At 37.2% G+C, this 15,697-nt stretch overlaps 2 protein-coding genes across 4 annotated transcripts; both read right to left on the bottom strand.

Moving 5' to 3' along the window:
• Window positions 1–4,417: 4,417 nt before the first annotated feature.
• LOC110765573 (nucleolar-like protein) lies at window positions 4,418–11,004 on the bottom strand. 2 transcript variants are annotated; one of them, XM_021968715.2, is made up of 15 exons: window positions 10,574–11,004; window positions 10,363–10,497; window positions 9,963–10,119; window positions 9,298–9,380; window positions 8,936–8,995; window positions 8,666–8,815; window positions 8,179–8,307; window positions 6,943–7,632; window positions 6,533–6,725; window positions 6,236–6,429; window positions 5,990–6,094; window positions 5,724–5,863; window positions 5,158–5,436; window positions 4,755–5,055; window positions 4,418–4,664 (listed from the first exon to the last, which is right to left on the bottom strand). In XM_021968715.2, the coding sequence occupies exons 1-14, from the start codon at window positions 10,892–10,894 to the stop codon at window positions 4,791–4,793; spliced, it is 2,901 nt and encodes a 966-aa protein (XP_021824407.1). In that variant the 5' UTR covers window positions 10,895–11,004; the 3' UTR covers window positions 4,418–4,664; window positions 4,755–4,790. The 2 variants fall into 2 exon arrangements, with proteins under 2 accessions (XP_021824407.1, XP_021824406.1); XM_021968714.2 differs by having other exon boundaries at window positions 4,770–5,055.
• A 1,547-nt stretch (window positions 11,005–12,551) lies between these two features.
• LOC110765568 (uncharacterized) lies at window positions 12,552–14,194 on the bottom strand. Of its 2 annotated transcripts, none has more exons than XM_021968704.2 (3): window positions 13,647–14,194; window positions 13,459–13,550; window positions 12,552–12,978 (listed from the first exon to the last, which is right to left on the bottom strand). In XM_021968704.2, exons 1-3 carry the CDS (start codon window positions 13,969–13,971, stop codon window positions 12,676–12,678), a joined length of 720 nt encoding a protein of 239 aa, XP_021824396.1. In that variant the 5' UTR covers window positions 13,972–14,194; the 3' UTR covers window positions 12,552–12,675. The 2 variants fall into 2 exon arrangements, with proteins under 2 accessions (XP_021824396.1, XP_021824397.1); XM_021968705.2 differs by having other exon boundaries at window positions 13,459–13,547; window positions 13,647–14,192.
• Between the last annotated feature and the right edge of the window lie 1,503 nt (window positions 14,195–15,697).

Below are 15,697 nucleotides of genomic sequence, written 5' to 3'. Positions count from 1 at the left end.
TTTTGTTGTTTTCTCATCACTTGTAAGCCATTATCATGGCCAACGATGATGGGGCAGCAAACACCAATCAATCCTCGGTGTCGGAGGCTCCAACACTACCACACAAATTGTCACTTTGTATAGTGACACCTCCAACTTCTCAACAGGAATCAAACTGAATGAGAATAATTATTCTCTATGGCATCAAATCATAGAGATGAAGATGGCTGGGTGTTGTATTATTAACCGGCACAAATTAATGTGCAAATAATCAATTAAAAATACCCGCAAGTGCACGAATCTATTGAGGTATAGATTATGTAAGTACGGGGTCGATCCCACGAAGAACTGTCGGCTTCCTACAAGTTCTAATTTGAGTACGTAAAGAACACTTATTTAGCACACCACAAAAGCACAATACAAATTGGAAACTAAAAATGAGTAAAGAAAGGTAAAAGAAAAGAAACAAAACAAGAAACCAAAGAAAAACACAAACAGTACTTTCTATCACCCTTTTATCACAATTTGGACAGATTCGTTTCTCTGTTTTTCAGCTTCGACCTGTGTTTAGTGTTTGGCCTATAACTTTCCAAACATTTGTCCAAATTTCACGTTCTTTATATGGTTGGATTCAGCACACAAAAACGAAGAATTTATCGCGCATCAAAATCCAAAACCAAGTACAAAAACAGATAAAAAGCAATGACAAAAACACACCATGTTTCAAACAATGTAAATTTAAACACACAAATACAATTTGGGGGGTGGGGGGGTTTGGTTTGGTTCAAGTGACCTAATTCTAATGCATGAAAGTAAATGAACCTTAAATTTAAATGTGAATGGCAGAGATGAATTATCAAGGTGTGAAAATACAATGTAACAAACACTAGGGTTTCGAAATCCACCCTAAACAATTCTACCCATGTTCATGGATACTCAAGTGATAAACTCTAAATGTGTTGATGAAGATGTTTGCAATCAAGACCGGGACTAGTGGCTCAAGACGCATTGATTCTCTCTAATATACGTAAAGTGCAGGGCTAGTGCTACAATACTTGTGCCTTCCCTATAACCAAATCTAGGTGTGCTTAGTACTTTGATTCAATTACAAGAAAAACCCAATAAGTTCAAAGAGAATATGAACATCACAAGAACCCTAATAGCATGATGTTTACATTAGGTATTCAAGAAATCAATTCACATGGATGATTCTTACTTCATCCATTTATTGCTTAGGAAAACATGAAGATACACATAATCCCAACAATCTCAAGAAGCATGCTTTCAAAGATGGCCAACCAAGGAAAAACACACATCAAGAATAGATTAATTTGGTGAATTGGAATTCATCAACAATATCTAGAAATTCATACACTCAAGCATCAAAACAATAAGGTTTTCATGTTTAGGGCTTCAACCTAAGCCCTAGCTATGGAGTTTAGTTCCTCATACTTATTTCAAACACAAATTCAAAATAAAACTAGAAAGAGTTTACAGATTTTGTAAGTGATGGAAGCTCAAGGTCTTCAATGGTGGAAGTCTTCTTTTTCCTTCTTCCTTGGCTTCACCTTCTCTCCTTCCTTTCGTAGCTCTTCAGCTCCAAAACTTGCTCAATAGCTCCCCCTCAATGAATTCCACGTTCAAAGGCTGATGCACATTCCCTTTGCTCCCCTCCCTTTCCTCCTTTTCAGCTTTTACTTTTAATATTCTATTGCCAAAGTCTTAACCCATTGTCTCCTTGTCTCCTTGCAAATGATGAAGTTTTGTTTTAAAGTATATTCCAAGGCTCCATTTGACTCAGGAAATCCCACTTCAAATGTAATTCATTGTTATCAAATAGTGTGGTAACAAGTAGAAATAAGATGCTATCAAATGGGGGTGAAAGCTGGCCCAAAACAGAATTTCAAAGCTATGGTAACATGCTGGATTAGCTAGATAGGCTATACTTGTCCAATGGAGCCCAATTTTGGATATGTTGTATTCAACATCCATTGGAACAAGTTTCATAAAGATCTTCACCTCATCCGAGTACCAGAGGCCAAGAAGTTGACCTACGAAAATGAACAAAAACAGAATTTATAACCAATAATGCACTTTTAGCTCATTTTCATTATAACCAAGGTAAAATCTAAGAAAACACATAAATGAAGTAAAAAGTTATAAAATGTCAAGAACTAACTCAAAATAATGGGTCAATAACATGATAAATCATGTGTAAAAATGAACCGAACACTGGGCGCGAAAAACATGGCCACTTGACCGATGATATTACCCAGCCTTTCAGCCACAAATTCCACATTTAAGAAATGGCATGCATCGAATTGACAAGTCAAGAGTTGGTTGTTCAACGCAATGCAACCTAATCAGATTAAACGGTTTATCCATTATGACACAGCAAAGTAAGCATGGGATGCAATCAAGCAAACCTATTCAGATGGTGCTAATGAAGCCAAGATTTATGATCTTCACAGAAGGTCATTCACAAGCAGAGTATTTCACAGCTCACTTAGCAAGCTAGGCATTGATGACATACATGCTCCAACTTGAGGATGAGTGTCAAATGAGCTGTATATTCCTAATTAGTCTAAGTCAACTATTTGATTCTACAAGATTAGAGGCTCATAATTATATTCCTAGAATAATTTCCTAGGCTCTGTATATATATTCTTTCTATTGTTGTACATTAGAATATCAATGAAATATTATTTCACCCAATTTGAGAATTAATGTATGAGGCAACTTATCTTTTGTTTTTCAAGTTTACCTTTAGCCTTAAATGTATTGTCACTTGAAATTGTTAAGGCCAAATTAAAAACAGACAAAAACCAAAAACAAAATGAAAAATAAACAACCCAGCAAGCAGACCCAACCCCTCCCATCCACCCACCCACCCCAACCTGATGGCAACCTCCCTTTCCTCACCGCCAGCCAAATGTCAACTCTCTCTCTCTCTCTCTCTCTCAACATGTAATTATCAACTCCCCTTACGACTTGGCGGCATGGTGAACCATGAGATGAGAGAAGGCGGGCCTTCAATCCATGAGCAGCAAACCCATATCTAATCTGACATCTTCAATTCATTCCAAATCAAAACCCCAAATATCCCAATAAAAATTATCATCCTTTAATTTGCCATTTATCATCTTGATGAGGTCTTCAATATGCAAGTTTTCTTATTTTTTAAAAATTATGTTGACGTTACTGGCGGTGATCGAGGGAGGGGTGCCGTCCAGTTGGTAAGATGCGTGGCTGTGAGGGTTGGAAATTGTTGCTGGTTAGTTTGATTTTCATTTACTACTTAAGAATAAAAAGTGAAAATGGGGGGAGAAATGTATACTCCAAAGGGAGCCAAAACTTGCATAAACGCTTTAGTTTTTATCAAGGGTAGATATGAAAGTATAATTAATATTTTTTAATGTAGACATTTGTTTTAAGTGACAAAGAAATAACACACATTATCAAGAGAAGGGAAAAAGTCCAAAAAAGAAGATTTAAGAGAAGATTGCTAACATTTCCCTATATCGTTTATCTGCTTATCTACTAATAACCAAACGACAAACCATGCATGACGTTCAATTTCCAAGCCTTAAAATGAGGAATGAGACAGCCCGTAATCCAATGCATCACTCTTGTCGCCTCGCGGTAATTGGAGATTGGAAGGGTTGAGTTTGATGAACAGAGCAATCAATATTCTGGCACTTCCAATGCTTGTATTAATTCTTACGCGACTCTTTAGATTCCCCATAAACAAATCAATGAGCGCTCCCTCTCTATATAAACATAGCCATTAGCCATGCACCCTCCAACCAGAAGTTACAGAACCAGCTACTACTTTGAGTTGCAAAAATGGGAGCGAATGAAAGCAGGGGAAGCTCTAGCTCTAGGAACAACAAGGAGAGAGATGAGAATGCTGTTGACTTGTGTAATCATGAGGTTGACGTGTCCAACCTTGTGATTGCAGCTGTTGCTGTGGCAGGACTGGCTCTGCTGGGTTATGGTTTGTCTGGAGTTTTTTCAGGTTCAGGGCAGAGGAGGACGATGAAAGCTCCCGGCAGAGACAGCAGAATCTTCAGGGATGATTTTGAGCGAAACCCTTCTGCTTATTTCAGAGACCTGCGCAAGTAGATAGGAGCCAGCTTGTGGGAGAGGATATTGCACTTGAAGCTGATTGAGGCTATCTATATATGAATTATCAACTGTTGTAGCAGTTTAAAAATCTATCTATTTCTAATATTATGCATTTCCCTATCTATTAATATGTTAATGGAACCCTTCTGATCTTGGAGGTTAAGCTTTCTGCCTCCTTGTTTTAATTGTTTCTACTTTTTACCTCTGAATGTAGTTACAATTACAAACTCTGAAAGCTGAGTACGAATCACCGCCATGGATAAATTAAGTCGTATTCTGTTGATGCTTTAGATTTCTGAGAATCAAAATGTTTATAAACACAAGAAGAATTTAAATTAATTTTCAATCATCCCGCAACTAATTCGTTACAACAAAAATTTGATGCAATATTTCAGTATGAACACATCTATAAATAAATTAATGTTGCACAAAATTTGCACCAAATAATTGGCTTCATCTGGAATATGTGTAAGGCAGCGCAGCACATTTTCTACCTCCTCTTTTGTCTTCTATAACATCCACAATTCAAGACCAGCTTCTGATCTACGGGAACATACCTGCATGAGGTAGTGTGATTGAGTTTCCCGAGCACTATACAAAACTACAAATAGGAAGAAAGAAAAAAAGAACAGAGTCAGTATTATTGCCTTTTTTATTATTACCTAAAGGAGAAAGTCTCAAGCTCATCTCCTTCTCTTCCTGCCTTTTCCCAATTGCCCAGATTTCATAGCGTGTTCTTGCTCTTGAAGGAAAAGTCTTACTTTTCCATATTTCTCAGCTTTTTCTTCTTCCATCAGCACCTTCTCCCTCGCCTTCACCTCATATAAGAAAGAATTATCTTTACGCAGTTCACGGATAGCCCCTTTAGCTTCTTGTTTTAGAACTTTCTTCAACTTTCTTCTCTCAGCTCTTTCACGATCTGGATCATAGTCTATGCCCTTAACAAAGCTGCAGAACAACATATCATTCAGTGTTTACGCATTTCAAAGTATCACTGCCCAACAAAAATAATATTAAGGCAATTGGGGTCGGGGGGTTAAGATATATTACTTCTCCTCAAATTTCGGATTAAGCATTTTGATAGCCACTGGCTTTTGCTTCCGCATCTGAAGTGGTTGCCGCAGAATGTGATGTTCATCTGCTTTTGTCTTAATAAGTTGAGCAACGTCTTGAAATTTGTCTGTTAATACTTGTGGCATATTCTCCTGTTCCGCCACTTCAACCAACAATATTGAAATGGGCAAAAAAAATTCAGGAAAAGAACTGAATCCTTCGTAGATACTGACAAATCCACGTAGAGTTTCAATTACAGTCAACAGCACACTAGCCCTGAAAATTCAAAGTTCAACTTTTAAAATATTGTAACTGACTTGAAAAATAGACTCTGAGGACATATGAGAAAAAGAAGCACTTTCTGTGTATATAAATTTTCAGCAATAAGAAATCAAGTTTACCCCGGCTAGTTCCAAGACCAAATAGTTGGCTTAAAGAGCATATGCAAACTTTACAGTCATGAATGATATACAACAACTGATACACAATCTCGGGTCTAAAATATAATGCATCCCATGGACACTTCCACAATGTATCAAAAAGTACTGTAACAAACTCCTAACCTGAAATTATTAGTGCTGAAAAATGAGGAGTCCTCTGGCAGGTCCATTAACGTAAGAAAATTCAGAGGATCAATCTGATCTACGCATTCACGTATACATAAAAGGGGCCTGAGTGCTTTTAATTCCATAAGCTCATTAAACTGCCAGAAAAATAAAAAGAGCATGGTTACTTCATCGTGCAACTGTAAACTAATTGCCTTGTCATGACAATAAAAACATACAGTTCTTTCTATGGTCAAGAATTACACTACAAGGAACAGTCATACCTGAGAATCTTGATTTGTCGCCGGCTTTCTGTCTTTAGCTGCCATCAGCAATGTTCGGAGAAACATGACTGCTTCAGGGCAGAACTTCTTAGATTGTTTGGTGATCTACATAATCAAATAATCAAATGAAAAAAAGGTGGAACTGAAACTGTTGGACTGAAATACAATTCTATGTAAATCTCTGTTATGAAAATCTATTGAAAAAATGCGTCTGACAAAGAAAAAGGAAATCATAAATATACATACACAGAGAAGCATAGAGCATAAGAAAGAACCAACTGCAGCATCACGTCCAGACACGATAGGAGATCGCGCCAGATATTCACACATTAACACTGTTGCTGGAGTCATGACCACATGACGAAAATCAGAGCATGAAAATATCAGGGACCAAAGCCTCAGAAGAAATAATGTCTTTGAAGAAGGCCAACAACTGTTTTCTGTAGAAACGAAACAATTGGACAATGAATTAGCACCTTAGCAAGAGCAAGCTCTTAACTGTGATTCCATAGAAACAAAACTATTGACTCCATTATGAATTACCTGGGTTCTTAACAGTCACACAAAATTCAGTTCGAGCCCGTAAAATTCTCTGACGAGCACAAATTGCAGCAAAGTATGGAGTCTCCATACTCATCTCAATCAATGGCTTAACCAGAAAATTTAACAACTCTATATTCAACGGCTTTTGATTTGCTAAGATGGCAAAATACTGCAGAAGTACACCATAAAATACCTGGAAAATGACAGAAACAGCAATGAGTACTTAGCATATACAATGAAAACAGAATATGTAAATCCTCATTCACTTGAATTTTTGCTTACGAAAGTTAAATCCAAGTCAAACTATTAAATCACGAATTGGAAATGCGGGAGCCTAAATTGATGCACATTTTAACATAATGCAGGCAATACTCATTTACAAAATGTAAAAGCAGCCAAAAGTTTCATACTTGCATTTTCTTCCGATTTTCTGCTGCAAGCTTGATTGCGTTGCTTTTCCGGATTCGATTGATTATCACAACAATGTCGGAATTAGAAAGATTATCCACGAATGCACTTAACTCTTCCAAGCTTTTTGGAGCTTCGATTAGGTATGGGAGGTCTGATTGAGTAGAAGGTCGTTTACCATCCTGAGATACCTTGCCCTGTTTTTTACTAGCATCAGCAGCATCAATTTTTTTCAACTTTTTAAGCTCTCTTGGCTCCATCTCTTTTTCATTAACATCATCATCATTTTCATGTCCTTCAGAGTCATCATCTTCTTCTTCTTCTTTTTCTTCCTCCTCCTCATCCAAATCTGTTCCAGGATTATCATCGTCGCTCTGTTCCCAGTCCTTCATCAATAGATTCTTTTCACCTTCATTATCATCTTCATCAGATCCTTCATCACTGCCATCCTCAGGACTTTCTGAATCCTCAGAAGAACCGCCTTCTTCACTCTCAGAATCACTAGCATCCGTTTTTTCAAGAATCTCATCAACCCAACCCTTTTTAATCCTTGGCTCTTCATCAAGCGAGAAGGAATCACCTAGATCATCCCCAGATATAGCTCTTGGCCTCTGGGTAGACGGAATCTCATCATCTTCATTTTGATCATCACTATAGTCATCGGTGGCAAGCATCCTCTTCTGTCTCTCTTCCTGAATTGTGATGCAAATTCTAGTGAGCATTCAACTTCATACTAAAAAGTACAATTGAGACACAACAGGAAATGGAAAGCCTAAAACGTTGACTCTAAAGCATTGCTAGATCCTAAAAATATCATGCCACTGTGCCACCAGAATCGAGGTGTACATGATAAATTAATCAAATTACATTAAATCTGACACCAGTTACCATATAACTTGAATAAAACATGAACGACATATCTTAGTGGGCAAAAGCATGCATATTGCACTGACTAACATCCTACTACTATATACTAATATGGACTGCTAATATTACAAATAACTTGAAAATTTTCCACTATTACATGGTACATGAGGGAAGAAACTTACTGTTGGATGAATCAACCTACTTTTTGTACCATATAGCTATATTAAAAGAGTTACATTACTTCTTAATTTTCAGATGATATTGACACCAGTAGAATGAACTTATTAACAACAATAAAAATCCCCAACATAAAGCAGGCATGAACATGAGTGAATGCAAGCACACTCATAAGTCATAACTACATGAGATACCTCCAAATGCTCAAGCTGCTCTCTCTCCTCTTGTGCTATCTCTTCAGGTGTCTTTGTCCTATCCGAGGGCTGACCACGGCGTTCCAGTGCTAATGTTCCCAAAGCTTTGAAGTAAGAGCGAGCTACTTCCTGCCAAATACAGCAAACTAGATTATGTTCCGAATACTCAAATTTATGTAAGCGGAACATAAAGAGCTACAGCTTCATATAATATATCCATAAAGAAAACACACAAGTAAACAAAAGGATAAGGATAACATAAAAATTAATAAATAAAAACACTGCAAATTGAAAATATCAAGGAATTAAAGACTATGAAAATCAGAGAACATAACATGCTAATTGAAAATATCAAGGAATTAAAGACTTAATAAATAACATTTAAAAAAACACTTCATAACTTTTAAGAAGTAGAATCCAATAGCATCACTATTGCTGAGAGGGAAGTGTCAGGACCAAGAAAGGAGCTACATCAAAAATGGCATACCTGTCCAGAAAGCTCATCCTTCTTCTCATTTGGAACACTCTTGTCTGGTTCAGCCAATTCTAACAGCTTAGACTGCGCCATGGATGTAAAGATTTTGTCCAATTCTTGCCCAAAATCTTCAAGTTCTTCCTTATGTTTTGCTCTTTCTGCCTGGGAATAGACCAAAAGATAATGAAGGATGGAAATCATAACTAAAGGACAAAAAAAAAGAGGAAAAATGTAGCCATTATCATAAATCAATTTGAATGCCATAAAGAATTAAAACCCCACCCTGTGATACTTGCTTTTTGCCATTAGCTCCTTCATTACTTCCTTCTTGCTTTTATGTCTCTGTATAATGAAAACAATAAAACAAATTAGGATCACTTGAATCCCCTTCCCAAATTGCAGGCTGAAAATGATTGACAGGCTATTGGCGACATAATATCGAAGAAAGAATTAATTCCTATAAGAAAATTTGGACAAGGGAAATCACATATAAAGAGGTGGGGGGAGTTTTGAAAGGAAAAAAAATATGGTAAATGAAGCAGTCAGGAAATGTCATTTAAAAACCTGAAATCTAGCAAAGTCAATTATACAATCTTGAATTTGAAAATAATGCACAGAAACTCAGATAGTAAAAAAGACCTCACATTTTCCTCTCCTTCCATTAGATCATCGTCCAGTAGATTCTGCTTATCATGGGACTCAAATTGATCTAGTGTGGCTAGCCTTTCTGCAGAAAACAAAGGCAGGCACCATTAACGCCATTAGCATAGTCATAAAGAATAAATAACCAAATTCTAAGCAGTTTCAATGGTCCAACAGAACCAAACATGAAAAGCAACTACAGAACGGAAATCGCAACCTTCACTAACAGTAGTAGTACTATGTCCTACTCCCAAGCAATAACATTTAGGGAGATGTACAGTTGAAGAGCACTGTACACATGTTTCCCAAAAAAAAACATAAAACCATTCGAAACATTTTGGTTTACATCAAAAATCAGTTATCAATTTATGTATTAATATTTTCCTTTACTGGATATGAGCAAGGGACCCTTCCAATACTTGTACAATAACAATAAATCCTATTCCAGAAAAAAGATATTAACCAGAAGCCAGAATTGAACAGCTCAACCATCACCCACATGTACTTATATCCAATGATTACAGTTAAAAATCATCGACATTTCAATAACCAAATTTGAATTGGTCTCTGGACCCTGAATGATACACTACGAATCTAACCTGCACAAATGAAAACTAAACCCTGCTGAATAAACAAACAACACATATCGCAGTATCTCCAGACATACTCTTAGTTTTAGCAGTTCCGGCTCCATCTTCATCGTCATCAGGAAGCATATCATCCTCAAAATCATCCCTCTCAGATAATGCACCAAGACTTTGAAATTCATAGTCCTCTTCTTCTCCATCTGATAAGTTATACTTGCTTTTCTTGTTCTGCTTTGACTATTAAAGAAAAAGGAAGAGAGAAAATAATAAAGATTGTAATGAGAAATTGAAGAGATTAATCTTTAAAATACCAATGACTTAAACTGAATATAGTTTTGAAATCGAGTTACAATTGCGTAGAAAGCTGAAGGAAAGTAAATGAAATTAGATATCATATGCTGGAAATGTACATTTCTATGAGGTAAGCTTTTGAACAAAGAAATATTCAGTTTCATAAAGTCATTTGGAAAATGGACTTACCAGACGCTCGCGCTGGGAACGCCGAATAGCCTTATCGAACTCGTCGAGCTCATCATTATGCTCTCCAATTCGCTTATCGACAAAGACCGAAGACTTATTACTCTGCTCGTACTCTTTCAACAGCGTGTCCTTCCTCTGAGCCCACAAAAAATTAAATAAATAAAAATTCGAAATTTGAATGAAATTAAGAATTGGAGTGACGAGTTTGTGCCTTTTCAATGGCGCGAGAGCGAGAGAGGCCAATACGGCGCTCTTCGCCTTTGCGTTTCTTTCCGAGAATATCGAATTTCCTTCGGGACCATATGGTCTCGAATGGGTTGGGTTTTGGAGCTTGGAGCTTCATGGCTATGGAGCTTGGGCCCAACTTATTCTTCTTCTTCTTCGTCGTCGTCGTCTCCTTGTTGTTCTTGACGTGCTCTCTGCTAGGTTTAGGTGCTTTGCCCTCGAAGGGATTGGGTTTTGGGGCCTGGTGCTTCATGGCGACGGCGTTTGGCCCTGACTTCATGTTCTTCTTATCCTTGTGTTTCGCCATTGGGACTGATGGGGCAGAGAGGAGCTGGTGCTGAAGGGTCTATGTCTATCAATGGATTCGGAGAAGGAAGGGTTTAGGGTTTTGCGGGAAGTTGAGTGTGTTGGTTGGAACTTGGAATGGAAGTTGGGGACTTTGACGGGCGGGTCGGATTCAAGTCGGGTATGGCTTGACTCGTTTGAGCCCCATGGGTCTAACCAACCAGCTCACTAATATAGGCTTTTGTTAAGCTTTCTTTCAAAAATAAAAAATTTTAATTTTAGAAAAAAAATTTGAACTTACCGTAGTTAGCAAATACCACCTACAGTAACTTGGTGTTGGTGGGAAAAAAAAGTAATCTTTTTTTTATTTAACTATGAGACAGATCCGTGGAGCTGAAAACAAGCTATGCTAAGGCTTTGGTGAATCCAAAGATTAGATCTCAATTTTTCATATTAGAAAAACAACTTGTTTCACTATTAGTTAAACCAGTTCAACCATAATCAACTTACTCTTTTGTTGTAAAATCATATTATATTCACTATTTAATTATCGGTAAGATATGCATCAACTAACTTTTAGTCTAGTGATACTTCTCTTTTCAACGTTAGAAGTTAAAGTGATTTCACGTTCGAATCCCTCAATCTTAATGATTAAGTCATGCATTACATGATCTTGCAACCAAACATATATCTTTTGATGTATGGAGTTTCTTGGAGGACTAATACTAATAATAAAGGTTATAAATAATTTTAAAAACTAAACATAAAGGATTTTTAATTTGTCCATGATTAAACATAAGTGTCACTATGTTTCTCTTTTGTTTTATAGGACAATTAGAATCATTAGGTCGTGTTCATCTTTTGGATATGCAGATGCAAAGATAGAAATTCTATCTTTCCATCTGACAAAGCTTTGGGAAGGCGCAGCAGATGAAGGCCCCAAGACATGGATAGAACTGACCTGCAGGCTGCAGCATGGATTTCAGGCCTGGGATTGAAAATGAGTGCTTTTCTTTAAACCAGAAAACAGGGGCCTAGCTACATTGTGTTGTTTCCTTCCGATTCCAAGCGTGGCCGCCCCATTCAGACTTTAGCAGAAGGGCAACAATGCTTTCTGTCCTTCCAAACACGATATTTTCCCGTTTGCACAAACTATAATAATGAGTCATTCATGAACCCAGCTCTATATTATGTTTTTTTATTTTATATACAAGTGATATTAGAGGAGGGAGATTCGAAAACAAGACCTTATATGATCATATACTAGGGTAACTCTTAACATTGGGCTACAAGCCCCTCGAGCTCTCTATAACAGTAAGTCTTTTGTGGCTTTAGCTGGGGTGAAAAGCCTTCCAAGATTTTCAAATCTGATTAAAATAATTTGATTTCCATCTCATATAATTAGTTACCTCAACAACACTTTGATCTCCATTATTAGCAACCAAAATTACCACTTTGCTCAAATGTGACAACAAGGACAGGGTCAGGTAGGCTAACATGTCCCCCACCATGTCCTAACCAAGGGAATCTGTCCCAAAGATGCTCTGGTGATGTGAGCTAGGGTAGGCTAGGTCTTCATGTACTGAAGTAACAGTATAGCAAGACCTGGAGATAAAGGAGCCAAGGGAGAGGGACCCCATTGTCTCTCCAAACACATAATAGGCCAATGGCCTAAATAATGATCACAGCAACACTTTTTCATTCATAACCACCTTTAATTTACAAACAGATGCCAAGAAAACCAATCATAATTTTTTCATGTAGTAAGACTAGACTATCACATATATAACACATTTTAGTTAATTAAGCCAAGAGCCAGAAATCTTTCTGGCGCTTTGTGGTAATCAAATAGCCTCCAACTTTCCTGCTTTTCCTCCTCACAGCAACTGCCATGCAACTGGCGTTTTGTATACAGTACTCCACAACGCTGCCGCTGCCTCCTCCGCCCACCCGGTTGCCTGCCCACATCATCAGCAAACGCCATGTCGTAGACCTCTTTTTCTGCCCCAGAACAAGCAGTGCCACCTCTTGCTTTCTGGCCTCTTCCAGTATCGTTGGACCCTTCTCCTTGTTACCTTCCACCACCACTGCAACCTCAATTTGTACCTGTGATATTAGGAGTATGATTTATTGATAATGATATTTATACCCCTGATTTTAGGAGCTTGACCCTTAAATTGAAGGGCTATTTCCGAATTTAAAAGCTTGGTCATGTCTTACTGTGGGCTGTGGGGCATGATCTTACTAAATTAGCTGCTCTTTTTTCTATTTCTCAAGTATCTCATCAATACACAAGACTAAACTGGGAATTTTCTCCACTGTGCTACCACATGATAAAAAATGCTATATGCCAACATTCCATTTTAAGTACCCTTTTAAAAGGAAGTAAAAACATGAACCTCTGTCTACAGAACACTAAAAGAAGTAAGTTGGTATTTTCCTCTGTTCTAATTCTGTGATGCAACAAACACACATGCAATTGCCCAAAAGAAATTTCTATTAGCCTCTAGTTAATTAAAGCTTTGCTAATAGTGATTAAGTTTGGAATGGCCAATTAATGACGTGATCAAACTGTAAAATACCCACCTCTGGTCTCTTCAACTGACACATGTTCCTCAAAGAGTGAACAAGTTGATAAGCCCTTGGAGCTACATCCTTGCTGGGCTCCTCACCAGCTGCTGAAACAAGTGATTAATCCATTAAAATACTCTGTTTCCTCAACTTCAGAAAATCAAATTATAGGAACAAAAACCAAAAGTGAAAAATCTCCAGACCTTGTTTTGAACTTGAAGGTTTGGTTACATGAAGCAGGACAAGTTTGTCCTGGCTCTGAACAGTGTGAGAGAGAGCCCATTGCAGAGCTCCTTTAGCTTCAAGGCTAGAATCAACCACAATCATGATTTTCCTAGCTATAGCTCCATTACCACCAGCTTTTTCTTCCCCAACATTGCCAGAATTCTCAGCTTTTTTATCAGCATTGTTTTTGGTGACATCTGAGGCAGCATCCACCTTGGACTGTATAGTTGGAGAACGAACTCTGACATGGGGCCTAATTCTGTTTAGGCAGAAACCTGGCAACTTGGTGCCTATTTTCCCCATTTTTTTTTTTCTGATATGAGATTAAACTCAGCTGAGTTTGAGACACCTATAAATGTTATAAAGAGCAGGGCAGAAGAAGGCAAGGCAGAGAGAGAGAGAGAGAGAGAGACACTAGGTTGGCTTGCCTGTGGCTGTGGGAAGCTGAACAAATTTCTAGATGTTGGTCTGGGGACCATGGAGTTTCTGCTTTGCTTTATTCTTTTTCTTTATTTTTGCCGTGTAATCATGTTAGCTCTTTGTTTCTTTTATTTTTCCCTTGTGGGGTGCTATTTCTGAACGTGCTTGTCATGAAGCAGTAGGGCCATGCAAATTCCTTTTAGATTTTAGACCCTGCAGCTGTTCACTTCAGGGCAATCTGGCATCTTATAGTCACATAATCCATTTACTAATTAATATTTTTCAAAGCAACAAATAAGAGTTTATTTACTCAAATGATTCAGATAAAAGTTTTATAATATAGGATCAGTGTGTGACACCACTTGAATTGCAGCTCAAGGGACGCTTACTCTGTTAGGTGAGATTATATATATTTAATTTTTGTGGGGTTTTTCTTTAATTCCTAATTGTGCTGGCATCCTCTTAGAAGATCAATTATTAATGTATGAGCAAATTAGAACTTCTGTTGTCTATTTTCATAAACAAGTAGCGTGGCTCAAACGCAACCAAAACAATCATTCTGAAAGTAATCAAATTTTACACACAAACCCAATCATGAATGATTGAGCATAAAGCTCAACTGCAATTCATACTTTAGCATAAAATTTCAGAAAATACAATGAGATTCTTAGGGTTGGTATACCTTAGCATAAAACTGTGACTCATGATGAACATTGGGGTTGACACATGAAACAAGGTGGTAAAGTCTTTCATTAATTCGGATGCTATGCTTTGATGGACAACTTTAACACCAAGAAGGGACGTGCCAACCTGCAATTTGACTTCCAATCTTTGAAAGCAAAACAGTGGATTTTTTTTTTTAAAGAAAAAGAAGTTTCTTATGCAGTCTTATCAAACGCAAAGTTGCCGGAAAATGAATTCTTGTTTTTGTAGTCTAGCAAATTAAGTGATGAAGGCTGACTTTGTTCCTTTATGAATTAAGAGACGGTTTGATATTGTTTAGTTATTTAGTTAGAAGCGCTTTTATTAGAAGTACGTTATATTTTTATTAGATATTCAAGTGCTTCTTAGAAAAGCGGTTGAAAGTGCTTTTAAACAATGTTTTTACGATTCATAAATACTTCTGAGATTTTTTGCCAAACAATTTTATAAGCGTTTTTCTTTGTAAAGAAGCGGTTTTAGCCCTTATACTTCAAACTTTAAGTTGAGTGGGTTAAAAGCTCAGCTAAATCCAAACTGTACATGTGGGCCGAACGCTCAATTGGGTTCGGCCCGACCCAAAATCCAAAAAGTTGCAAAAGGCCTACAAACAAACAACGGCTTTAGGAAGCATCGGCATTGGTTTGTTAGGTTAGGAACAAGAAACTAGTCGCAAAATATTATTCCTTGACATATATATGCTATCCAAATTCCAATACACAGACGAGAATTGCTATACTGTATTAATAGGAAAATAGAGTGCCCCAGAAAGAAAGATTAATCCTAACAATACCTAGATTTTATTTCCCTTTAAAAAGAAAAACAATCAGCAGATTTGATCTATTATCAAATATAAGATGATCCATCTCGTTTTAAGGATACAATGCTATTATCACAAATAGTCATTAAG

This window comes from Prunus avium, chromosome 1 (assembly GCF_965620075.1).
Source record: "Prunus avium chromosome 1, drPruAviu1.hap1.1, whole genome shotgun sequence".
Classification (NCBI taxonomy): domain Eukaryota; kingdom Viridiplantae; phylum Streptophyta; class Magnoliopsida; order Rosales; family Rosaceae; genus Prunus; species Prunus avium.
Note: the sequence above shows the minus strand (reverse complement) of the source record. Positions and strands in the feature narration are given on the sequence as shown.